Source organism: Natator depressus, chromosome 11 (genome assembly GCF_965152275.1).
Source record: "Natator depressus isolate rNatDep1 chromosome 11, rNatDep2.hap1, whole genome shotgun sequence".
Classification (NCBI taxonomy): Eukaryota; Metazoa; Chordata; order Testudines; family Cheloniidae; genus Natator; species Natator depressus.
In genome coordinates this window covers 40,396,720-40,421,701 of record NC_134244.1, presented here as the reverse complement: position 1 = coordinate 40,421,701, position 24,982 = coordinate 40,396,720, and the positions used below count along the sequence as shown (strand labels likewise).

Below are 24,982 nucleotides of genomic sequence, written 5' to 3'. Positions count from 1 at the left end.
TTATAGATAACTCATGTTTAATTTCTTTTTACGAAGTATCAAGGGTACTAGAATGTCTCCTTGTGATCTACTGTTCCAAGGGTTCAGTTAATAAAACATTATTTTCACTTGTTTGCAGAGTAGAATTGTCATAGATGATTCATACCATAGCAGGCCAAGTTGTGATCTGTCAGGGTTAGTGACAGAACCAAATCTGTCAGGGCGTTCACACACTTTAACCTTCTCTTCAAATGAGGTGAGTTTCAAAGTGTGTATATGTCTTGTTGATGTTACCATTCGTACTACAGACTGTCTATTAATATAATAGGCTTTGTTTTGTATGAAACTAGATAGTTATCACAGTATCTTAATATTTTTTATCATAATCTTTAATACTGAAATAGTTACTTAACTAAGGACTCAGATTGTAAGGGGGGAAAAACAATGAGTCCTTGTGGCACCTTAGAGACTAACAAATTTATTTGGGCATACGCTTTTGTGGCCTAAAGCTAAGGAGGAATTTTAGCCTTTGCTTCACAATTTATAGTCAAATATAGCTTTAATTGGTAGTAATACTGTACAATAAATTACAATTATGAATTTCAAAGATAGGCAAAAGCAAAAATTTGAGTAAGTGAATGAAATTTGCAGCATTTTTCAACTTGCCTCACACCAGTGTATGTTTAAATTTATTTTTCATGTATAAGATACCAAACTATTTAGATATATTTTATCTATTAAAAGCATTTAATCTATTTAAAAGTCAGAGTTCTTTTTCTGGCAAAACGCTAACCTTCTTTGCCTTCAGCTGAAATCTTCGACTTTATCTGGTCTTTTATACTTTTTAAAAAGTATATCTGTTTAAAGGAATTAGTCATTATGTTTTATAGAACAAACCATAAAAGAACGGAAGCACTTGCAAAAACTATACTTCAGTCATCTTTCAGATGTGAGTTATAGTGCCTTCAAGCCTGCTAAACTGATAGTGATAATGTTTGAAGAAAATTTTTAACAGCAGGTCCTGAATGATCTGATGCTATTAGATAATTAACTTAAACCAAATTTTGGTAAAGTGCTAAAATATATTCTGATATTTATTATCTAAAAAGATAGACTTTTATGCATGATGCTACAAGTTTGTGTCCATTAGCACAAAATTACATGGTGTCTAAAAATATATCTTAATTGGTCACAAGTTTCAGGACTGGAATAATTTCTGATGGGTTTTTTTACGGGGAATGGTCATATTTCTAATCAAAACTCAAGGGAATCTTAGTACATACCACTGTAAAGCACTGTGCTCTTTTGAGGCTAGTGGATGGAAGTCATGCTGCTAAAAGTGTCAAGTAATGCAGATTTGTTTTAAAATTGTTACGAAGCCCAATATTTTCTTGAGTATTTGATCGTTAAGTTTCAAATGCAGTTTTTAGTAATTCTCAGTTTTAGACTTCCAGCAATAGTTGTCTGTATGAACACAGATTGTACTAGTTTGTACTGTTTCATGGTACCAGTATTGTTACTTGTTTGCTTGATATTTGTATGAGCTTTGTATGTCAACAAGGGAAAGTTATCTTTAAACGGCAGTTTTTTTAGCAATTATCTTAAATATCCTTGTGCTATCCCAAGAAAATTTGTACTCCGAAATACTGAGTGTGCCACTTTTTTGTGCGTGAAGACAGTTATTTCAAGGAGAGAGGTATTTTACCTGTACTTGCAGCTTTCCAACTTCAGAAAAATTGGTAGTTAGTTTGAGGCTGTTAAACTGGCACCTGTCATAAACTGTGCTATGACTTGTACAATAATTGTTTAAAAAAAAAAAAGTGTTGCTCAGCAGCTGCAAATGCATAGTAGAAAGATTAAAATTGTTCCTGAATTATGACTTTACATGGTAAAAAGTAAGCAGTGTTTGTTTCCACTCATTATGATTAGTTCTGGTATAAGTGAGGGTCAGGTTATGTAAATGGCCAATCTTGGTCATTCTTAAAGATTAATTTTGGATATCTAGAGCCTTGGACTTAGCACTGCCTTCACAGGTAGAAGTCGCGCCTTGCTTGGTAGTTTCATATATCATCACCAGAGGTGGAATTAGCCGCAAGAGCATCCCCTGCCTTCAGAGGAACAAACTTCTACTTCAAAAAGCTGCTGGAAAAGAGAGAAACACCAGTACACACCTCTTCCATGCCCTTTAAAAGTCTGGAACAGTCTGGGGATGAAATACCTCCTAAAGGTGCGTGAGTTGGCTGGAGAAAGGAGTTGACCCTATGACTCCTCCCTCTATTGCAGTTGAGGGTAGGGTAGAACACAAGAATACTCTCTCAAAAATATAGAGAACTGAATGAAGAGGAGTGCTTTTGGGGAGTTCTGCAGGCTAGTTGCAGTGAAGCCAATTCCTGCATATTGAGCTTCCCAAGTGGCTTGCTAGTGAACTGGTTACCACCCAGCATGTAGGTGCTCCCCTCTTCCCCTCTTGGGAACCTTTTGATCTTTTGCTGGTGTCTCACCATCTCCTTACACTCTTTGGGCACTGCAGGGTCTTATCCTCAGTCACTCCCAATATTGCCCAGATACTTTGGGGTGAGAAAAGTTGCTCTCCCTTATCTCCACTCTCCACAACTCTCTTGGATCCTGTTCTTTGAATCGGCAGTCATCTTTTTCTGCAAGCACGAGCTGCTTTCCCAGCAATAGCTCCTGTGACTGGCTTCACTCCTGCTGATGTACAAACAGCCAGGGACAGCACTTCAGCCTATGAAAAGGAGAGGGTCAGTTAGCGATCCTTAAATGTTAAAAATTAACATACCTGTAGCTGGGGGTTTTTTTTTTTTTGTTTGGTTGTTTTTTTTAAAAGGGCATTTGCTCACCCTGACACTTTCTCTTTTTGCTGCTTTTCAGTTTTCATAAAAAGAAAAGTCCGGCCATGCTTTAAGCCATTTCCCGCAGTGAAGATAGAGGAAAACTGGGCTAGCATTTAGTGACTGGTTGGGGAGCAATCAGCTGAGGCACTTCTGTGTTGTTTGTGAGCCCAGTTAGTTTAAAAAAAAAAACCAATTCTTGTGATGCAACACTTGCAAGGGAAAAAATATTTACTTGAAGCTATGTTTTAAATTGCTTTAACTGAGCAGAATCTAAGGCAGTATACTGTATGCCGAGGTCAGAGTTTGTCATAGCAACAGTATGTCAAATTGGGGAGAGTGTTGGAATTTTGGTAATATCTTAAACTAATTTAGATTCTTCTTTTGGTCAGTGGCCAGGTATGCATGTGCCCCACGAGCCTTTGTTTGGAGATTTTTCATTAGCCGTGTTCCTTCAGCCTGTTCATGCACTGTTAAGATCCTCATGCTCCAGACCAAGGCTATATCAGGCTTGTAGGCAAATCGCCCTCAGTTCCTTCTCAGCTGCCTCGGTCTGAGACAGAACTTAGTGTATCTGCATTGGGCGTGTCTCAGTTACTTGCTTACTTTGGTCTAGCTTAATTTATTTTACTTTTAGTTAGTGAGTTTGTTAGTTTGTAGTTAGTTCAACTGGTTATTTAACAGATTTGTTTTGTTTACTCCAGGGAGCTTGTCCCTGAAAGGGTTATGCCCAGTTCACCGGGGTTTAAACACTGCCTTGGTTAGAGGTCATTCTGGTCAACAACAGACACTCCAAGTGCATTTGCTGCCTAGGGAAGCTGCACATTGCACTTCTGTTTAGCCCTCAAATCCAGGCCTCTAAAAGACCAGGAAATCCAGCTGTGGCTGTTAATGGTAAAGCAGTCATTTTGTCCCACTTCAGACCCAGGTCAGAACAACACCCTCTCCTCCCCGCAGTACATCAATCTCTGGGGGTATCTAGCACCTCTTCAAGCTCGGTGCAGTACTCCCCCAGAAAAGGGAAAGCTTCAGAGACCTTCCCTAAAGGTCCCCAAAAGAGGTTCTTTAACTCTCCTATTAAGGAGTGTACCTCAGAATGACCTCATTCTCTGAGCAGGTGAACAGCTTCTTCAACCTTGAGAGTCATTACTATAGAGATGAATATCTTCTCCGATAAAGACAAGGGGGAAAATCACATACCTCTGAGGGTAAGCATGTCTCTGAGAAGAACCCGGTACCGCTTAGCAGAAATGGCCAGAACAAATACCTAAGACCAGTACCACTGGACTTAACTCCTCTTCCAGTACCCCTGTTGGGTTCTTCAGTACCATGTATGACTAAGTTTCCATCTACGTCAGCGCCTTCTGCAAAGCATGTGAAACTCTCAGTACCATCCTGCAGGGATGGGCATACCATGCCTTTGGTACAACAATGGTTACCACAATTCTGCTCAGTACTGCAAGGCTTTTTAAGTACCCAAAGGACTTATGGAACCAGAGTCTCCATCAGTACCGAGAATCACTCTGTCATGGACCCATATACCTCTTTGATTCACCTCCTTTTTCAGTTGGAGTTCCCCAATTAGAGGATGAAGAGAGATGGAGATCTCCCTTCAGTATCGCTGATCTCTGTCCAAGGTTCTCCTGTGTACCCACATAGGAACCTCTTTCTCAAAGAGACAGAGAGGATTTCTAGGGAACTCATCATTCTTGGTGTAAACAACCTTGGTTGCCTGCCCCACCAGATATGGTGCTCAATGGCCATATTGGGACCCCTGGATATCTTATTGTCAACAGTTCTCCAACGCCTCAACCCTCTCCCATTGGGATGATGGGGTCAAGCTTCTCCTCTCCTATCACACCACTCAACAAGAGGAAAGGTTTGAGGATTAGGAGGCAGGGGCATATGAAGAAGCAACCCCTCACACTACCGTCTCATCCTCATCACCCAAAGAGGTGGTAATGACGCTTCCTCCTTTGGCCAGTGATTGTCAGTGATTTCAAGACCTCATTTAAACATATGGAAGACTCCCTACAGATACCTCTCAAGGAGATCAAAGAATCACAACAGAAGCTGTTGGATATTGTTCACTCCACAACACCATCCAGGGTTGCCCTTCCTATCAATGAGGCTCTGCTGGAACCTGCAAAAACCATTTGGCAAACCCTGGCCACAGTAACACCTGTGTTTGAGAGAGCCGATAAAGTACTATGTTCCCACCAAGTACTCTGAGTTTCTATTTTCCCACCCTCCACCCAACTCTCTGGTAGACACCAGTGAACGAATGGTATAAGCCGTCTCCCCCTCATATGACAGCCCTGAAGTGCCTGGACTTTTTAGGAAGGAAATCTTATTAATCTACAACCATAAAATTCTGCATCATGAATTACAGGAACTGATGGCTAAATATAACTTCACAAATTATGCAAAATTCAGTTTTCATTCAACACCTTCCTCCAGACCAAAGGGAATAATGTCAAACTACCATTGATGAGGGACAGTTCCTGGTGAGGACATCCTTCCAGGCAGCTCTGGATGATGCAGATACTGTAGCCTACTCCATTTCTACGGCAGTGATGATGTACAGGGCATCTTGGCTACAGTTGTCTGGTTTCCCCAGAGAAGTCCTGAATATGGTAAAGGATTTCCTGTTCGATGGACTGAAGTTGTTCATGGAGGATACTGACAAGTTGTTGCAGCTTCCAGGGCCTCATTATGTTCATTGGGCAGCTACACTCCTGCAAACAAAAGAAAATTCAGTAGATAGCAGTCGTCCCAAAGATCCTGCCTGATGCAAAGCTCTGGGTTTCAGAGACTAATGGAACTTCCAAGAAAGAGCATAGGTTCCAGAGAAAGATCCACTAACCCACTTGATGCAAGTTCACAGCAGACTTCGTCTTTTAGCATGTCAGCTGCAACTATTTGCTGGCCTCTCCCCCTGCCCATTTGGAGACTAACTTTTCCATTTCTGGCAAGCATGGGAGTGAATCACCTTGGACAAATGGGTACTGGAAATAATATCCTCAAGCTACATTATCCATTTTACCTCCCTCCTCCTCCTCCTCCTTCACCTTCCCTATCTCTCTTCAGGGACCCCTCTCACAGGAGATAAACTCCCTTTTTCATCTTGGGGGTGATAGTCAGACCCTGATCAGCACAAGGGAAGGGGCTTCTACTCAATGTACTTGCTTGTGTCAAAGTAAAATGGAAGTTGGACAGCGATCTTGGATTTAAGACTCCTTACACAAATTCATGAAGTCTCAAAAGTTCAAGATGGTGACTCTGACTGCTATAATTCCTTCTCTAAATTCAGGGGTTTGGTTTTCAGCCTTCATACTTCCACACAGAGAAACATCCATCCCACAGAAAATTCCTGCATTTTTGTCATAGGTCAGGTCCATTTTCAGTACTGGGTACTCCTCCTCAGCAAAGGGAGTGTTCTCAAAGGTTCAGTTGGTAGTGACCACCTATCTGTGTTATCAGGCAATTATAGTATTGCATACCTTGATGATTGGTTGTTCAGGGGTCAGTTGTACCAAGAGGTGTTGGCTTCTATGCTGAGGGCACTTTCTTTATTCTTGAACTTGGGCCTTCAGCTGAATTTGAGAAAATCTGACTCCTGTACAGAACATACGATTTATAGGGCATCCCTGGATTCTTTGGTATCAAAGTCCTTCCTTCTCATGAATAGATTCATGACACTGTCAAGCCTTGTCTGAACGATTCAAGGGAGCCCTCAGACTTCAGTCAGAAACTGTCTTCAACTTCTAGGTCACATGGTGGCTTGCACCTTTGTGACAGAATATGTGAGATTACTCTTTCATTGTTTCCAGGATGGCTCAGATCACTTGGCTCACCAAAGGGACATAGCCTGGACAAAAGGGTGTCGGTTCTTCCAACAGGTGAAGCACTCCCTAGATTGGTGGAAGGACCACTGCAGTGTAGGGAAGGAAGTTCCCTTCCTTCAGCTTATGCCAAGGGTAACTCTAGCAACAGATTATCTCTGTTAGGCTAGAGATAACACTTTGATGCTCTCATGGTACAGGGCGGAGGGTCACCTCAATAAACCATCCTCCACATCAACCTGTTGGAGCTCAGAGCAGTCAGAAACGCCTGCCTCCATTTTTTGCCTCTCATCAGACAGATTCATGACAGACCATGCGGCCTGCATGTTTTAGATCAGTCGGCATGGAGGAGTGAGATCCCTTTCCCTCTGTGCCAAAGCAATAAGGTTATGAAACTAGTGCATAAAAAAAAAAAAAACACCTGAGAATTTCAGCAATATATCTCCTGGGCAGGCAAAATGGGAATGCCGATGCTCCCAGCAGGTTTCCACCCCCCCAGGACTGCAAATGGGAATTGGGGATTCCCAGAGGTGGAGCTCTTCACCACTGCTATGAACAGGAAATATCATCTGTTAAGGGGTGGAGGTGTTAGGTGCCTTCCTTCTCCTTAGGACGAAGAAGCTCTTTTATGCGTTTCCCCTGGCAGCTTTAATGTCAGAATTGTGAACAAAATCTAACAGGACAAGGCCAGAGTTGTCCTAATAGTCCGGATGTGGTCGAGATAGGCATAGTTTCCTTGCCTGTTTCACCTAGGTCTTTGTCCAACAATAAATCTTCCACTTGTTCCTCAGCTTCTCCCCCAGGACGCCAGTCGACTGCTGCATTGCAATCTGAAAATTCTCTACCTCCTTTTGTAGGAATTAGTTGGCCTGTTCTGCAGAGTTACAGCAGATATTTCTAAATTATAGGAAAGATTCAACCAGAAATGCTTACCTTCAAAAGTGGGGATTTAGTAACTGATGTGAGCTCTGGAAAGTTGTTCCTGAATCCACCTAGCTTCTGCTTGTTCTGGATTATCTGTTGCGATTAAAGAAAATATCAGTAAGTTCTCTTAAGGTTCATTTGGCCACCTTAACAACTTTTCTTTCTGCAATTGAGGGTTCTTGCTGTTTGCTCACTCTACAACTGTAAGATTCATTAAAGGTGTGGGAAACCTCTTCCCTGATACAGCCTTCGTGCAGGACACGAGGATATCAACACTGCATGTGTGGACTGAACAGACACTGCTAATGAAAATCTCGGATCAAAGGTGTGTGGGATATACGCATACCTGAACTAGAGCGCCCATGGGGGACACATCTCAAAAGAAGTAGTCACTGCACACACTGATTAATTTCCCCCCCCCCCTTCTTTAAGCCTTCCCACATGAGAAGTTCGGTTCTTTTAGTCGCATTCACATTCATTGTTGTATTATAAGATCTGTTAAATTATAAAAGGCTAGCATGCTGTTTCCCCACCCCCTCAATTTTCTCTAAAGAAGCTTTAGCTATTTTTTTCCTTCTTCTATCCTCCCCCATGCTTTCCCTGTGTGGCAATGAAAAATAAAAATGTGTGTAGGGTCAGCAATCTCTGCCCTTTTTTGGGAGTGGGGGTGTGTTTTAGACGGTTTTAGTGCAAAGGCTGACTTTTTGACCCTACTTCCTCTGGTATATAGATAATACATGTTCAAAGAACCCTATAAATCTGTCTACATGGGGACTTAGGTCAGTTTAACTACACTGCTTTGGGTGTGGATTTTTCACACCCCGAGCAATGCAGTTATGCCAAGCTAATTTTCTAGTGTAGACCAGCCTGAGTCTGCCAATTTGAGTCAGAAATTATAATCTTAGCTGGTGGAGAGTAAAAGACCTGTCAGCATCAAAGGGCAAAGAGTTTTGGAGGAATAAAAAAATAAGTCTCGAGGGTAAATAAGATGATTTTACAAATTATTGTATGTAATAAGCAAATCAGTAAGCAATATAATACTGTAATGTTAATACATCATTTTTATAGGATTAAAGGAAAAAAGTATGAGCCAGATTCTGGCCCTCTTGTGGTATTCTAGAGATGCAAAGGGGCTGGAAAGCAGCTAGATCTGACCAGCTGAGAATTCCCTTGGTGTGGGAGAGCTCTCAGCTGGCATAACTGGTGTACCTGGTTTTTGCACTGTGACCCCTAGTGTAGGAGGGTCTGGGTCAGGAAGGAGTATCTGAGGATATGAGTGGGTCACAGTGCCTTGGAGTGTTGCCAGCAGGAGTAGGTTAGCACAGCTTGAGGGCCAGCAGCACAGATCCTCCCTGAGAGCCAGATAGCTGTAACAGACTCCCTGAGGGACCTGATTTCTCCTGTTACATCAAGTGGAAACTTAGTGTATCAGAGAATCTGGGCCTGTTTATGTAACTGTAATACATCCTTTAAGTACTGATGTTCTGGACTGGCAACAATACGATTGTAATACAGGCACCATAGATTAAAGAAACAAAATATAAATCTGATAAGTAAACTTTAACTCCAGATTTCATATACTTTATATAACTTTAAATATATTTGGATAATATTTTACTTTACTTTTTAGCTTTGGCAGCATATCTAGTCTTGTTTTCTTGCTTCTATTGAGGAGACCACAACAGGACTCTCCAGAACCTTCTCACGCCATGGTCAAACTTGAAGGGTTGAAAGTATGAATTAAGACTTATGAGTATCTCTAGCAGCTGCTAGTATGGCATGGAGATTAAAAGTAATGTTGCTTTTGACCTATATAGGACTTGCAATGAGTAGTATAACAAGCTCTGTTCTTTGTGCTGATGGTTCTTCCCCCCCAGGTGAACACATTCAAGATTGTCCTGGAAAATCGGTGTCAAGTAGACTTGTTCACACTCTGCAAAAGCTGTGTTCACAAAAATTAGGATTCCCAATAGCTGTTCTGTATAAACATGTTTGTACTCATTGTTCGTTACAATCAAATATGAAAATGTCGTTGTTTGAATAATACATTCAGTTCACAGATCTTAAAGTGTAAATTGTCAGATAATTTTAGTTGCCTTTACTGCAATCAGAGGTTTAATCCTCATGAACCTGAGATGCAGTTAAAAAAAAAAAAAAAAAACACACTTTATTCTGAGTCTCTTGGTGCCACGGACATCTGGAGCTCCTGTCCTACTAATATATATTTTGCATTACTGCATCAGATCAAGGAATCCTGAACTCTGGTACACATAAGTATATTGTTTTCAGAACTGTTTTTTTTTTGTTTTGTTTTTTTTAAATTCTCTTACATGCCCATTAGCAGTGTACAATGGATTTTCTCTCTCTACTTCAGGACTCTACTGCCTGATATCTTACGTAGAAAACTTCACTCTGTCTCTATCCAGATACAGGCATTACATGGAGTACTTCAGACAACATTGCTTGGAAGATTGTTTCCTCACTGAGATATTTTGTAACAATTGTGAGGCCTCTCTTGAGTATATTAACTAGGGCGGAGGCAGGCACAAACTCCTTTGTCCTGAATAGACAAAGACCTCATTGTTTCCAGTAAAAGCAAGAGAAGGGTTCTCAAACTTTGTCATAGCGACCCTCCCTAAGCTAAGGAAAAAATAGTTTTGCCTTCCCCTAGGTTAGTAAGAGAACACACACAACTGAAAATCCTATACATTGCAAGAATACATATGGTAAAGTAGAAGGGCTGTGATGGATCTGAAAAGTACAATAAATACACAGTATGCGGGGCTGTCTTTCCTTTTACTACTTAGTAATGGGAAAGACCCTTCTCTACACACCTTCCCTGTCCATGGTCCAGTACATCCTGCAGTTGTCTGGACAGGAGGGAGGCACATTCTCATGGGTCTCTGCCCTTGAGCCCCATGCTTAATTCACCTTTGTCTCCCCTTCTCCAGTGTGAGAAAATGAAAGGAGCAGGCAGCTGCTGCTCCACCTGCCAACACAGGCCACACCACTCAGGCTTTTCACAGGCAGGGAGCAGCCTCTTTGTAGGAGCTAGCAAGCCCTGCAGCAGCCTCTGTTGGCTGTCCTAGCAACTGAGGCTACCAGTTGGCATCTAGCAACAGCTGTAGCTCAGCCAGAAAAGCTGAGCTGGCGGCAGCAGCAGCAGCAAAAAAAAAAAAAAAAAAGTGTAAATGTTACCTCGCCAGGGAGGCATGCCTACAGAGGTACAGGTTCAATGGAATACTACAAGTCCTGATACTCCTCAGGTAACCTACTGGCTAGCCTGTGAAACTAAAGATAAAATATTAGTGTGCCAGGATGAAGTAAGAGAATAAACAGGTCTTCTGATTTTGGAGAAATATGCCAAATTTAGTAATAACCATAGTTATTTATGTTAAACATATATTATTAACTGAGAACTGGACATTTAAAAATCATGGGATGGTCACAAGGGAAAGTGAGTGGTCTCATAGGTGTTTATGCACTCTCCCAAATTGCCACAGCATATGACTCAATTGTCACTTGTTTCTTTTTAGGCACAGCACAGGAGGAGCAACATTGTTACATGTCAGGATTGTGCTATATTAACTAATTGAGGAAGCTTGCACTTGGGTACACTGGGTTTTAAGTCAGTGTTTTAGACTTCCATGAGAAATAAACTTCTCAGACAGAACTAAAATGCCTTGCAAATTTTCTTCTTACTTACATTTGTGATGATTTTTGTCATCTTGGCTACTGTGATGCTTTTATATGTCGTGGATTTAAAAAAACATAACAGACTACAAGTTATGAGGCCCCGTAAGACCTTAAACAAATATTAAGTTTTGTAGAAGGAAAAATACAATTTTTAAAACTTTTTAAATCCAGTTAAATTTAGATCAAAACGTTTTCATTAAGATACTTAACTCTCAAGTTCATTACTCTGTGTAAATTGATTTTGCATGATAGAATTGCTACATTATATTGAAAATACACACTTTGTTACCCAAACTCGGTAACTGAAATTTGATGTATGCTTAAGTCGGAAAAATGTTTCATTTTAAACTGTTCACTGTAACTTTCTTGATTGGTTAGGCATTAGATGATGAATGTGCAGCAACAGGAAAACAAAATCAGTGGCACAGTAGACCAATTTCAGAGTGGACAACCCAACAGGTATGCCATTGGTTGATGGGGATGAACATGGAGCAATACATTGCAGAGTTTACCGCCAAGAATATAGATGGACAGCAGTTAATGCTGCTTGACAGTGATAAGTTGAAGGTAAGTACATGCCCCTGTGTGTATTTGTAATGTATAAATACGTTAGGAGTTTGATTGCCAGTTCATACATACATCTTTTAAATATAGATACTTATCCTTTTCCTATTCAGGCATTGATGAACATTGGTTTTTTTTAAGAGTCAGTTACTGCTGTGCTCTTGGCATGGTAGAATAGAAGATCAGTTAGTGAATGACATCAAATTAAAGGTGAAGTGCAACAAAATAATATGAAAAGGATGTGATAATAGAATGAAAACGCAAACTAAACAGTTCTTCCTCAGTGACAATATGTTAAAACTCAAAGCAACTAAAGCCCCAAAAGGGATTGGTATGTTTATCTCAAAAGTGGTAGCAAAATAGGTCCCAACTAACTCATTTACATAGTTCAGAAATCTGACTTTCATCCAGATCCATGGCCCTCAGATGAAAATTCAGTCCCCTTTCCTTAAGACCTTACTACTTTCTGATTTGACCATTATTGAAGAGCCTACTTTGATCTTTTTTATCCTTTTTTTATTATTATTTTTATTATTATTTTTATTATTAAATAGAAGCCTTTCCTTGTATGTTTTCTTGATACATAGCTGGGTTTTTAAAAAACCCAAGAGAGACAACCAGCTGCAGCCCTGAGGTGGTCATTTTGCCTCTGATAATTGCATGCTGCATGTCCATTCCAGCTCTTCTTCGTTCGTTCATATCATTAGACTACTTTTTGGATTGGAAAGGTGTTATTCTAAAAGGAGGTTTTCTCTAACAGAGTTCAGTAAAGTCTGAAACCAAAATCTAGTGACTAATAGTGGGATTAGAATATCTTTTTTGAAGAAAAAATGTAGGTTTATGAACCTTTAACTTTGCCATTTAAATACATCTGTCTCTTGGAATGGATTTGCAACTCTAAATTTCCTATAACTTAACACAGAAATGTTTCCTTGGACAATAGAGAAAACAATGTTCAGTAACTTAAAAGATAACTATGGGAAGTGTGGCCTGTTGGTACTTCAAGCAGTCATTTTCACAGTATTGCACTCAAATTCTCCAGATAGGAAAAATAACACTGCTGTTTGGGAACTGAAATCAGATGTTGCCATCTACTGATCAAAAATTGAAATGCACTCTACTCACAAATGTTACTGTCCACATTAATACAAAAGTGTCATTAAGGAAGATGAAATGTATAAACGCTTGCAGATTAAAATTATGGAAGATGCTTTCAGTTTTACTACATCTACCTTTAATATTATATTAGTTGCCTAAAAAGTACCTTGTAAGGTCCAGTTGTACTCAAAATTTAAGTTATAAACATGCTTTTGCAAACACAAGACTAATAGAAATGCTTCCATGAATTTATTTAGATGTCCAGTGGAATTTTTTTTTAAAGGGACTGCATTGCTTGTTTACACTGAATGCTGTGCTAAAGCCTAAGAACCTGGAAGTGAAATTAAAATGACAGTCTCTAGAGAAGTGAACTGTCTAGTTTATTTTCACTGTCCTACCTGAGAGCAATGCAAAAAGTAAACAAGCAAAGTGGTGTTTAAAGAAAGATTATTTACTTCTTAGATTCCATTATAATGATCTATTATGGTTTAAGTAACATAGTCAAAGAAACCTATTTTTTAAAAAACTATTAAGCTGACAGGATTCCTTTTTATATTATCCTAATATTGGATTAATACATGGCATGAAAGAACAACCAACCCTGGTTCAAAAGTCTGATTGTATTGCTATCACAAGTCTACTATACCTTATATATGACACCTCAGGTGTCAGTGAGGCAAGTGATTTTTCAAAATTACTTTGAAAAATGTGTGTGGTGATTTAGGGCCTGATCCAATACTCACTGAAATAAATAGGAGTCTGGCTATTGACTTCATTGAGCACTGGTTTCAGCCCTTCTTTATTTTGATTTCATCCTTTTGATTTATAAAGTGACCTTCTACTAAAAGATATTACCCTGTGTTCTTGCAATGCTTACAATAACTGAGATAGACAATCCCGTGTTAATATTCAGTATAACAAGTAGGGTACTTCTCCATCACAAACAAATGGTTCCTAATAAGTAAATAACACTCCCTTTCTAAATGCCTGGGTGGAAAGCTGGCCCTTACAATATTACCTGGAGGTTAACAGATCCGAGGTGATGACAGACCACTGGGAAAAAGGTGGCACCAAGGTGAGAGGCAATCTCAGATAATCAGTTCCCAGTTACATTACTGCTTTAAAGCAGGGGTCCCCACACTTTTGAGGGTTGTGCCCCACCTTAACCCTGTCCGCACCACCACCATCCCCCAGGGCAGGGAGCAGGGCCACAGCTCTGGGGAGGAAGCGCTGGCCAGCCCCTCCCTGCCCCCAGCTCTGCTCTGGTCCTGCCCCCAGTGGTGCTCCCGTCTCTGCGCCTGGTCCCATCTCAACTTCAGCATGGCTCCGCTCCCAGCTCTGTCCCCAGGCTTGGCCGTTGGCCACAGCTCCATTCCCAGTCTGGGGCCAACGCTGGGAGTGGGGCCAGGAGCAGAATCTGGCCTTACCCATGGCTGTGTCCCCCTCCTCCCTCCCCCCCCCCCCCCGAGTGGTGAGACTGGTGGACCTTGCAATCATTTCAGTAGAGTGGAGAAAAGAGAGATTGCAAGGATTGAAATAAAGAGCTGATGGAGAGGGATTAACTACATCAGTGTTAGACTGCATATTTGAAAAATTGAGGTGACTGGGAGGAGAGAGATGGTGAAACCGTTGGAGAGACAATGTTGTGGGATGTGTGTTGTGGGTTTTCTTGAGGATAGCGGAGACCAGGGTGGGCTTGCATTGTGAGAGGAAGGAGTCAGGGGACAATGATAAGCTAGAAAAAGGGTTAGGAAGGGAATGAGAATGGAACAATGCAGCAGAAGGGGTTGGAATGGGCTCACTGTGGCAGGTGTGGGAGACTAGGGTCAGTGCTGGCAGGGGAGGAGGCAGGAAGGCGCTCACAAATGTTAACTCAAATTGCTAATCTCTGAAGTAAAATAAATGTTATAAAAAATCAGATTTTAAACAGCAACTATAAATTCCTTCTCAGTTACTTAGCTCTCACTGTCTCAGTGTTGTCTTTTCAACTTCATTTGTGATGATGTCTTCCCGGGCAAACAGAACCTGAATTTCCAATGTAAAATCACCCCAGAAAAAATACCCTTCTTTTTTTTTTTTAAGGGGTGGGGGTTTGGAATCTTTGAGCCTGCCCCCTTTTGCTTTATATGAAGTGATTTAAAAAAAAAAAAAAAGCACAAACCCACTTTTCCTTACTGTGTCTTCCAACAAATTTTTCAAGTTGGATTTTGGCATTTTAAAGGTATTACTGTGTCTGGGGCGAAGAGCAGCTTTTTCACCGATTAGCTTACGCAGCTTTGTTTCATTCAGTTCATTGAACCTCCAAGAATTGTATGTGACTGTCTTAAAAGACACTTGTTAGATTTCTGCAAGTTGTTTTCATAGGTAGAGGTTTTCTCAAGCTACTAAATACCGCAGATGATTGATCTGAGTTCAGCAACATTCTCTGTAAAGGAAGCGGGGAAGTAGGAATACACACTAACTGCTGTTACTATGTACTATTTATGCAGCTGTATCAAGGGAGTCAGCAGAAGATTAATTTAAAACAGTTCAATTTGATTTTGTTATATCACTCATTAGAAAGTCTCAGATGCTCCACTTTTTAAGTGCCACATGAAACTTACTATTCACAACAACAATACAAAACCTAGGCTACCCATCTCCTCCGCCCCATTTATCAGCAAGGCGACCATCTCACATTACAGTTAAAAAAAACTGTAAATGATCTTCTACAGATTTACTCCCTTTATGTCAGATGTACGGAACTGTACAATTTCTTGCAGCTTCCGTAATACTTTCTTGAAACCAGAGTAACTAAACACAATTTCTCTTAAAGGCTCTGGGGGTTTCCAGCCAAAATGACCGAGCCACAATAAAGAAGAAAATTAAGGATATTAAAAAAACACAAGAAAAACTGGAAAAACAGAAAGACAAAGTTCAAAAGAAGGAAAGAGAAGTTCGCAAGAGTGGCAGAGTGGTAGCCGCTGTAGAATCAAGCTGTTAAAATGATTTAGTTTTATTTTAGCACAGACTTACTTCAACTTGAAGAAGTGCAACAAAATTGTATATAATTGTACAATTGAGGAGGTAAAGTGCAACAGTTTAACATGGTAGGTTATTTACTTTAATTTCTGTATTCCCTCCCCATTACGTGTTCCATTAAAATGAAATAATGTTTTCAATATTTTTATATCTAGTTGACTCTGCCTGTACTAACAGACAATAATTTAACTTTCTGCCTTAAGTACTGTGTGTGCTTCTATGACTGATATGTAAAAACACCATATGCGTGAAATATCCATTGAAACGTATATGTTTGTGGAAAGTGGGATGTGACATTGGGGGGGAAAGTATTAATTCAAATATTAGTCAACTCTTGCAGTTGACTTAAACTATAAATATTGGGTTTAATCCGACATATGGACAATAGAAAATCCTGTCATCAAGTTAAGTGTGACACTGTTTAGCTGTTGCCACTGATGTTGTAAAGTGAAAAAAATTAAGTTTAAGAAAACAGCAATGTCAAATTTATTTAAAAAAACAAAGCATGTATTTCAAATTTAATGAATTGTTTTCTTTAAAATCTTGTGTTTTCCCAGTGGTCCATTTTTAATTCAAAATTTACTGTAGTCATATGCTGCTTTTTGAATTTCATGTGTTGCAACTTACTGAAAGTAGAATGTAAGTAGTTTTCACAAACTACTTATGCTAAGCATAACACTAAATTCTCTCCGTAAGCTACACTATGGGGTGTTGGAACAGGGTGTAAACATAAATAAAAGATCATTTTTTACATATTTTTCCTAAATAATATAGTTTTATAGTTTTATGCTATGAATAAGATCAATTTGCAATGAGTATTTCTCTTTTCTACTCTCTACAAGATTTTTGGGGACCAAATTTATGTATTTGCTAATTTTAAACAATACTGTTTTTCCATACTTAAAATACCGAGATGAGAATTGTAGAAAAATTTATCAATGAAGCACTGGGTTTCTGCATTGTATTTAATTGTTCAATTGTAGACTATAGACTTTCTTTTTAAAGGAGGATTTGATTCTTGGAATAGTTTAGAACATGATTTGATATGTGTTCTTGTGTAATTGCATAATAGCTTGTAGAAATATTACAAAAGCACTTCCTTAGATTTTTTTTTCCAGAACAATAATGGAATAAAAATGTTAATTCCATCATGGAGTGGAATAGAAAATTACAAGATCTTGGAATTCTGAATTGCTAATTTGAATATTGCAATTATGTGGACCAAGTTCTCCTTTAAATGTATGAATTAATGTTTTTTATTTTTAATTAAATGATCATTTCACTTCTGACATTTCTCAAGTGTTTAAAATACGGAAGATTTCTCTGAAATTCAGGAGAGGAAAGGACTTTGTGAAAATGCACATTCACTCTACTGATTTTCAAATAAAATGTAAAGTTCATATTTCTATTAAATGTCTTCTCTATTTTCAGTTCTGTGTTTTAATTCAGAAAAGCAGCTTATTGTTTTGCTTATTTTTAATTCTTGGGAAATTAGTGAATTTAAGGTAGATTCCTGGCATCTAGTCAATCAATCAATTTCCAGAGGTTGAGTGGCCAGAGGAGTTCTTTGTTGCTCGCAAAAGAGGAGAATTTTTGTCTGCTGGGACAGGTTGGTCAGAATTCTAGGGTGGTGCAAGACCTGCAATGCCAGGCACTGTTTCCCCCCTCATCCCTGGGTCCCCTCTTCCTTGTGTATGTGAGGAATGAAGGGCTGATGGATGGAATGGAGGTTATTGATGTAGTGTCCTAAGGTTTTTCCTTCTGCCAGCTCCACAGCATCTGAAGGTTGCGGCCATTAAGCTGAGTGCTGTATCTAGGAGGATACCTGAATATTAGTTTCAAAAGCCTGTCTCTGCAGTGCTGAGGCAGTTGAACAGGTGCAGATAAGGTGACTGATTGTGATGCATGAGTTACTCTTTGAAAGAGAACATCCCTGCCTACCACAGCCCCTGGCACTTGAGGCCTGAAAGGGTTGGATGACTCCTTCGAACTTTTTCAGTCCCCAATCACCCAAAGAATAAGTCAACTGAAAGTCTGATTTTTATAAATTGCATTAATGGACACATTTATTGCTTCAATATGATAAAATAAAAAATTTCACATTGCAGTTTCATTTTATTACACACAAACCAACAATTCTAAATATAAATATAGGGTTTAATCCCAGTGTTTCAAGAGAGTATAACTATCCATTTCACTATATCTGCAACCAGTTTGTTTTCTTTTGATATTCAACAGCCAACTAGCAATAAGTGATTATTTTTCAGTACAGTAATGAAGATGTGTATATATAAAATCAATCTTTTGAACCAGCTACTGTGGTGAAGTAAATCAAACATAGCAAGTCAACTCTCTTTACTCTTACTAGGAGTAAATACTGCACACTCTGAAATTTACTAAACAGTTAATTTCCACCACAGCCAGCAGAGGAGGAAAAAACTATTGAAATATCTACATTGGAATAGTTTGCTTGGGGCACTGACTTTTTTTTCCTAATAATCAAAAGGTATGTTAAGCCATAGGTAGCAAAGATACAAGCAAAGGTTTCTACTTCAGTAATTCCACATAAAAACTCTTGTATTCTTTGGATAGATGTTCATTGCAGGCAGACTGTTATAGTCTGTTAGAATGATTTTGCATATTTGTTCTTAGACATTACTAAAATCAGTTCAATTTAATTCTTAAGTGGAAGTATGATTAAATATTTCAAAATTTTATACAAATTGTTCTAAAAAGTTCTAACATGTTAAACATAAGTTTTGAAACTTTATTTTAAAAACCAAATTCTATTACTTTTAGTATTAGGCTGTCAAGAGTGACAGTTGCAAACATTTAGCAAACACTCCCCTCCTTTTATATAAATTTTGACCCCATTCCGCAAACCCTTTCCTGCCTGGATTCAGTTGCAGGATTGGGGCATTAATTTGATTACACTGTATTGCCTTTTAGGCACTTATATACAATGGTGATGTGCCACACAAACAAAACTTACCCTCACAACACCCCTATCTATCCTCAATTTACAGATGAGGAATTCATCTGAAGTCATCCCTCACAAAATAGAGGACTATAGCATACTTACCGTTCCAGCTTCTTTCCCTATCTATTCAATAACAAGAAATCATAGGGTTGTGATCAGGCAGACCCTTATACCATCCCCTGCTCTATTTTGACCTGGTAGACTGCTGAAACATAGTGTGTGCTTTCTGGCACATGCACATCTTTCACCCTCATCTTATAGAGCAGTTAAGGATTGGTCATCTGAGTTAGGCGCTGGGACTGCAAGTGCTTCTCTGCAGCAGTCTGTTTTTGGGGATATGAGAATTCAGTGGAATGTACATGCATGACCTGGCATTGTTATATGGGCTTAAATAGCCGGTGTGGCCAGCAGCACAGTTGAAGCTATCAGCACTGTTGCACCCCTCTCTAAAGAGAGCTGATATACTAAAATATTATAGGGAAAAAGAGCATAGCAAAATAAAGTTGATTTTTGACATTAATTGCACTCTTTAAATACACCTGGTTAACTGGTAGGTCCTGTTGTCCTACTATTACACTGATATGCTCAGTAAAGATGCAGATTTTGCAGTAGAGTTTCTGAATATTAGTAATTACTGCTGTCACTTAATATATGATCCCAGAGTTCAAGGCTTTACCAGAGTGTCAAAGCCACTGGCTACCCACAAGTGGTATTTGGACATTACCTGCAGAAAGAGAGAGGAAGACCTGCAAATCTTTACTGTAAACCCTCAGAAGCTGCTATTTCACAGTAAGTGTAAGTATGCCAACTTCTGTTTCTCATGAATTTTCAGTACAGTTCTCAGCAGACCCATAACTAGTATTTTATACCTGCAATGCATTATACCAGAGGCAGCAGTTAAGATTGGATTTTCAAAAAGAAAGCTTCATTTTGTAAAATAAATGATTTCCATAGCTGATAAACAGTATAGGCAAATATACAAGTACAACTTGAGAATAATTTAGTGTACAGCTGTTGCCTTGCCCCTCTGAAGGCATCTACTACTAGTAGTATGTTCAGATTCACTGATTTCAGAACAAAGTAAACCAATACATGATTGCCTACTGGAGCTTCTGTACTTAAATTCAGATATTTGTTTCTAATTTTGCTAAATTTATTCAGGTTTGTAAAGTGCTTTTGAGCTCCTTGGCTAGAAGATGGTAGAAAATGTGAAAGGTTGCATAATGGGTTTTATAAACCTTAATGCTTTAACTACTTTAATGTTTCTTATATCAGTGTTGAGATCATTTGAGAACTTCATCCAATGCTCGATACAAAGAACTGGTATTAGCAGTTCTGGCTAGCTGCTATTTCAATAATGCTTCCATCAGGAGAGTTTAAGTTGTGTGAAATAAGTTACCCTAGACACTGTATAAAATCTAAAATTACTACTCCCAAGATCTAGCTACAGAAGTAAATTGGAAATACACCCGTAATTTATTCCACTTTGTATTTCTTAATCTACATACTTTGTTTTAATTCAGTTAATTCCTTAAAGTAGTATAGGAAAACAGTTATGGACTTCAACTTCCTATTATTTCACAAAGTATTTGAACCATGTTTGGTGTAAACCTGCTAAACAATCCCTTTGCAAACAGACAACAAAAACATGTTTACTTTTTCTGGACTGTTGTACAATTATATACTGCGGAATGTGGTCATGTCCTTTGGTTCACTGCTTGGCACACACCAGTCATCTGCTTCATGGTTTTCCACATAATGTTTCCAAGCTGATTTGTTATACACAGGGAGCCTTTCGATTGATTCTGTTGATAAAGCCTGTAAAGAGAGCAGAAGCTATAGTGAAGTATATTTTGCTGAGCATATATTAAACTTTATTAAAACTACAAGTTACATTAAGACTAATATCAAAAGGTGGTAAACTATACCTTTATGTAAATAACTGCATCTGTACCATAACCCTCTAAGGAATATAGTTTCAGATCTCCTTGGAAGTACTGTGCGTACAGACGTGATATAGGCAAACCATAACCAAATCCAGCCTGATAAAAAAGCGGGTAGCGGGGAGAGATAAAAGCACACTTGAGTTAACTGCATCATCTGCAGACTGTCAGCATAGCAGACCAATATCTGCACTTCTTAATTTAGAGGAAATCCAGCTAGGGTCAGCGTATTACTGGACATGTTAGCATCTGAGAAAAGTAATCACTTATATAAGATCAGAGAGGTGGTGAGGACTCCAATCTTAAGTATTACTCCTCCATACACCAATGTTTCCAAGTTTCCCTCCTTTCCTACCCATTTACCTAAAAACATTCCTAGCTCTTTGTGGGGAGGGGAGAGGACTGCAGAGCCTGGGGACTGCAAAAAGTAAACCCTCCCTCTGAGGGCTGCCATACAACACAGTATTTGGTGCTGTTACTTGCAGCTATCCCAAGGCAAGAGCACTAGTAGAAGTATTCTGCCTTGCTGCAGAAAATTGGATGACTATCTCTATTCCCATGGAGCCACTAGTCTGGCTGTTGCTGATCTTAAGAAGGTAGAGACTTAAGACAGAGATGTTATGAGTGCCAATGAAAGGGCAGGTGGCCCAAGAGGCAACCTCCTTAAATTTGCTTGTGGCCTATGAAAGTCTGACAAACCCCTGTCCTAAATCGTTAACAATTAAACACTGAGCAAAAGTTAGAAATATTATGCCTTTCACTTAATCACTAGTTAATTTGCGCAGTATCTCTGGAACCAAATAACTTGAATTAAATCTATTGAAGCCACGAGGAGTTTGCAAGGACCATGGGAGTAAGCTCTTTATCAGCACGACTACATGCTATGTACTTTTGTTCTTGTCAGGATTATACAACTGAACGGCTATTTCACTCAAAATGACAAGTGTGGACTTGATCCAAAAGAAGGGGCAGTTTTACAACCAGAAGTTCCTAAAATCCTAAATTTAATTTCTATTCCTAAATTAATTTTCTTTTCTACTCTGCTTCCAGGACCTAAGTTCAAAGTCCTGTACTCGCCTAGAAACAGATTACAGTAACTCTACAACAGTTCAAGGAATGTCGCTCCTTGTTCTCTCCTTCAGCGCTTGAAGAAACAGAATTTCAAACTCAAATTTTGGTAAATATAGTGTTCTATATCTGCACTTCTTATTTACCATTAAGGCTACAAATTCTGTTTAATGCTGTAAGTGTCTATAATTTTTTTTTTCTTTTCAGAAAGGCACTTTAACTTTTAACACCAGAATTGCTAGACTACTCATTTATCTCCAAAACACGTAGTAGTGCAAAGATGCAGGTAATTTCTGCCTTCCCAACTATCAACCATATTCAAGAGGACAAAGTAAAAAAGGCTTAGAGACCAGAGGTGTTGCTCGTGATGTCTCAACACGGGGACGTGGTGCAGTTGAATACATATAGTTGAACAGTCCGTCAATTTTCCTCATAGGAACACTGCCACCACGGTCGCTTATCTACAAAATGAATGACCACACTATTAACTTTAGGTTCCTGTATATAAAAGAGAACAGAGAAACAAGCTGATTTTCATAAAGAATAAAGTCCAAAGAAAGTCTGAAGACTATACAATCTCAAGTTGTCCTTATTAAATCATCGGATCAGACTTTATAAAGAAAATCATCAGCTGATAAATCACAGCAATATTATACACACAAAATCCCAGCTGAGGTTAATGACGTTTCCCAAAATGCTGTCTCCAAAAGCACTGTCCACAATTACACAGAATTACTTAGGCTATGTCTACACAGCCTGCAGCAGTGGGCCTCCCAACCCAGGTTGACAGACTCAGGCTCACACTACTGCACTATAAATAGCTGTGTAGATGGTAATTTGAAGTTACGGCTTAGGCTGGTGCTCAGGTTCTGAAGCCTAGGCTTCAGAGCATGAACTGTCTATGCTGATAATTTTAGCACAGCGGCACAAGCCCGAATTTTGACATGGGTTGGGAGGTTCATTGCTGCGGACTGTGTAGATATACCCTTAGAAGCCATACACCCCACTTATACGTTTTGCACGGCTTTTTAATTCCTTCTAATTTCTAATCTTCATGTGGAGGAAGTTAGGTTCAGTAAAAGTAAGCAATGGCCATGTCAATTGAATCCTAAGGGTGCAAAGTTCTCAGTGCTTTAGCCAGCACTTTAGGAACAAAGATGCTACATAGCAGTGCAATGTATTAGTACTCATTTACTACTAGAGCAAATTTGAAGATTTGTTTCTACTTATGTGAAGACAAATTCTAAGGAAAACCTATACGCTGCAGCCAACCTTGGAAATCCACCACTAACCATATAAGAGAAATGCTGCCCTTAAAAGAAATATCGGCAAGGCCTACCATAGGCAGGCTTAAACCTGTGCTGGACTTACTTTATTCCAAACCTGTTCTGCACCTCACTCAAGTAGTCACTTCCACCTGGTCAGGATAAACTACAACTCTGGCTATCTTTCGTTCCTAAATTGGCACTTTATCCTTGAACAGGAACATGGTTTATTCACATTATAGCTACAAAAAATAATAAATATGTTGAAAGGTTAAAGTGATGTCACAATCTCCCATTCACATGAGACTTGTGACAACTTTATGATGTTTCCACTCATCACTGACCCAAGGCCTGAAATCCCACAGAGGTCTTATTCCGTGCACAATACATTATCAGCATTGGTACAAACTTTGTGTCACATCACCCATTCATAATAAAATATTCCCCACAGGTTCTGAACTAACTATTTTCCATCAGACTAATTAAGTATCAAACAAAGCAGTTACCTTCACAGTTAAATCCTCATTGCCTAATGTGACATGTACTTGAATTGGAGGGTAAACGCTTCGATCAGTATAGCGTTCCATTGTGGCTCTCATTGCATTCTGAGAAATATTTAAAATTAAAGTAAAATAAGTAGTTTTAATCAAATCTTAGATTTGATTGTAACTTTTAAATTGTGCTGTTAAAATGTCAACTTAGGAAAACAGTTTTATGTGTGCCCCTATATAGATTGTATTTCCATTTTTGCTTCTTTGTACTTGTATAAAGATATAATAAACATATTTCTTCTTCAAAAATATTTCCTGCTTGCTTTTTACCACAGGAATATCAAGTCTGGTCTTGCCTGGTTTTGCTACAGTCTTACTGGGGGAGACTTAGATGTATATCATGAGCTAACCTTATTTTAATGGGAGAGGAGCTGAATTCTCACAGAAACATCTTCTCTCCAAGGATTAATTAAGCCATTGGAGTTGAATACCACCAACTGTTAATAAAAAACAAAGTTTTACACCGTCTATCTCTCAATCATCACCTATCCATCTTGTGTGATGTCCTAAATTCACTGGTTCTCCAATCAGAGTCAATCTGAAAAAAAATTAGTAGTCTACAGGCCTATGAAAAAGTGTAGCTTTAGTTCTGAATTGCTTTACTAGTGTGATTTAATTACAGCATGCATAGGTTCTGTATGTCCGAAAAGAATCTGAAGAGATGTGGCTTGATATAGAAGTCTTAGTATTCCTGTATGAATGATTAAGATACAGGACACATTTTCAAAGCCTCTGATTTTACACACAGTCATTTGTGTACAAATGATAAGATTTAGACATCTATCTACCTGATCTGTGAGTGCAGTCAGGAACTTAGATGTCTGAATCTTGCAATTGCAGGGACAAATTTGCAAGTTGTTGTTTAAAAATTAGTTCAACATGTCAAATACACACCTCAGTACACAAACATGCCATGCAGATTTTGTAATCCTACTGTACAAACCTTTAAAAGTTCAAAAACCATGTGATAGAGATGGGATGGTACATATACTACTTGCATGGGTTGTCCTGATGATTTTGCTGGAAAAGAAAGTAACCCAATCAATTAGACAACATACTGGAAGCCCACTGTTAGTTTTGGTAATATCCAAGTAGTTCAAACAACAACTAGAATCTGGTTTTGTTTTGGCTGTTTTCACTGATAAAACACAGTACAGGGAAATGAAAAAAAAACCTGAATAGAAATCCATGAAAACATT

General features: G+C 38.9%; 2 protein-coding genes and 1 long non-coding RNA gene across 4 annotated transcripts in view; 2 read left to right on the top strand and 1 right to left on the bottom strand.

Moving 5' to 3' along the window:
* The window catches only part of LOC141995979 (neurabin-1-like), a 78,114-nt gene extending 60,775 nt beyond the window's left edge, over positions 1-17,339 (top strand). The window contains exons 16-18 of one of the 2 annotated variants that reach the window (XM_074967589.1): positions 119-235; positions 11,672-11,860; positions 15,771-17,339. In XM_074967589.1, the coding sequence (XP_074823690.1) occupies positions 119-235; positions 11,672-11,860; positions 15,771-15,938 (474 nt within the window). In that variant the 3' untranslated portion in view covers positions 15,939-17,339. The remainder of the gene's footprint in view (positions 1-118; positions 236-11,671; positions 11,861-15,770) is intronic. The other variant, XM_074967590.1, reaches the window with a different exon arrangement.
* An 848-nt stretch (positions 17,340-18,187) lies between these two features.
* PDK1 (pyruvate dehydrogenase kinase 1) overlaps positions 18,188-24,982 on the bottom strand; it is a 28,581-nt gene continuing 21,786 nt past the window's right edge. The window contains exons 7-11 of the mRNA XM_074967598.1: positions 24,727-24,803; positions 23,739-23,837; positions 22,318-22,428; positions 20,885-20,998; positions 18,188-20,774 (exon numbers count right to left, since the gene is read on the bottom strand). Coding sequence (XP_074823699.1) covers positions 20,634-20,774; positions 20,885-20,998; positions 22,318-22,428; positions 23,739-23,837; positions 24,727-24,803 — 542 coding nt within the window. The 3' untranslated portion in view covers positions 18,188-20,633. The remainder of the gene's footprint in view (positions 20,775-20,884; positions 20,999-22,317; positions 22,429-23,738; positions 23,838-24,726; positions 24,804-24,982) is intronic.
* Positions 19,686-23,951, top strand: LOC141995983 (uncharacterized). The gene is made up of 3 exons (XR_012641454.1): positions 19,686-19,751; positions 21,950-22,076; positions 22,175-23,951. It is a non-coding gene; the product is annotated as an uncharacterized LOC141995983 (long non-coding RNA).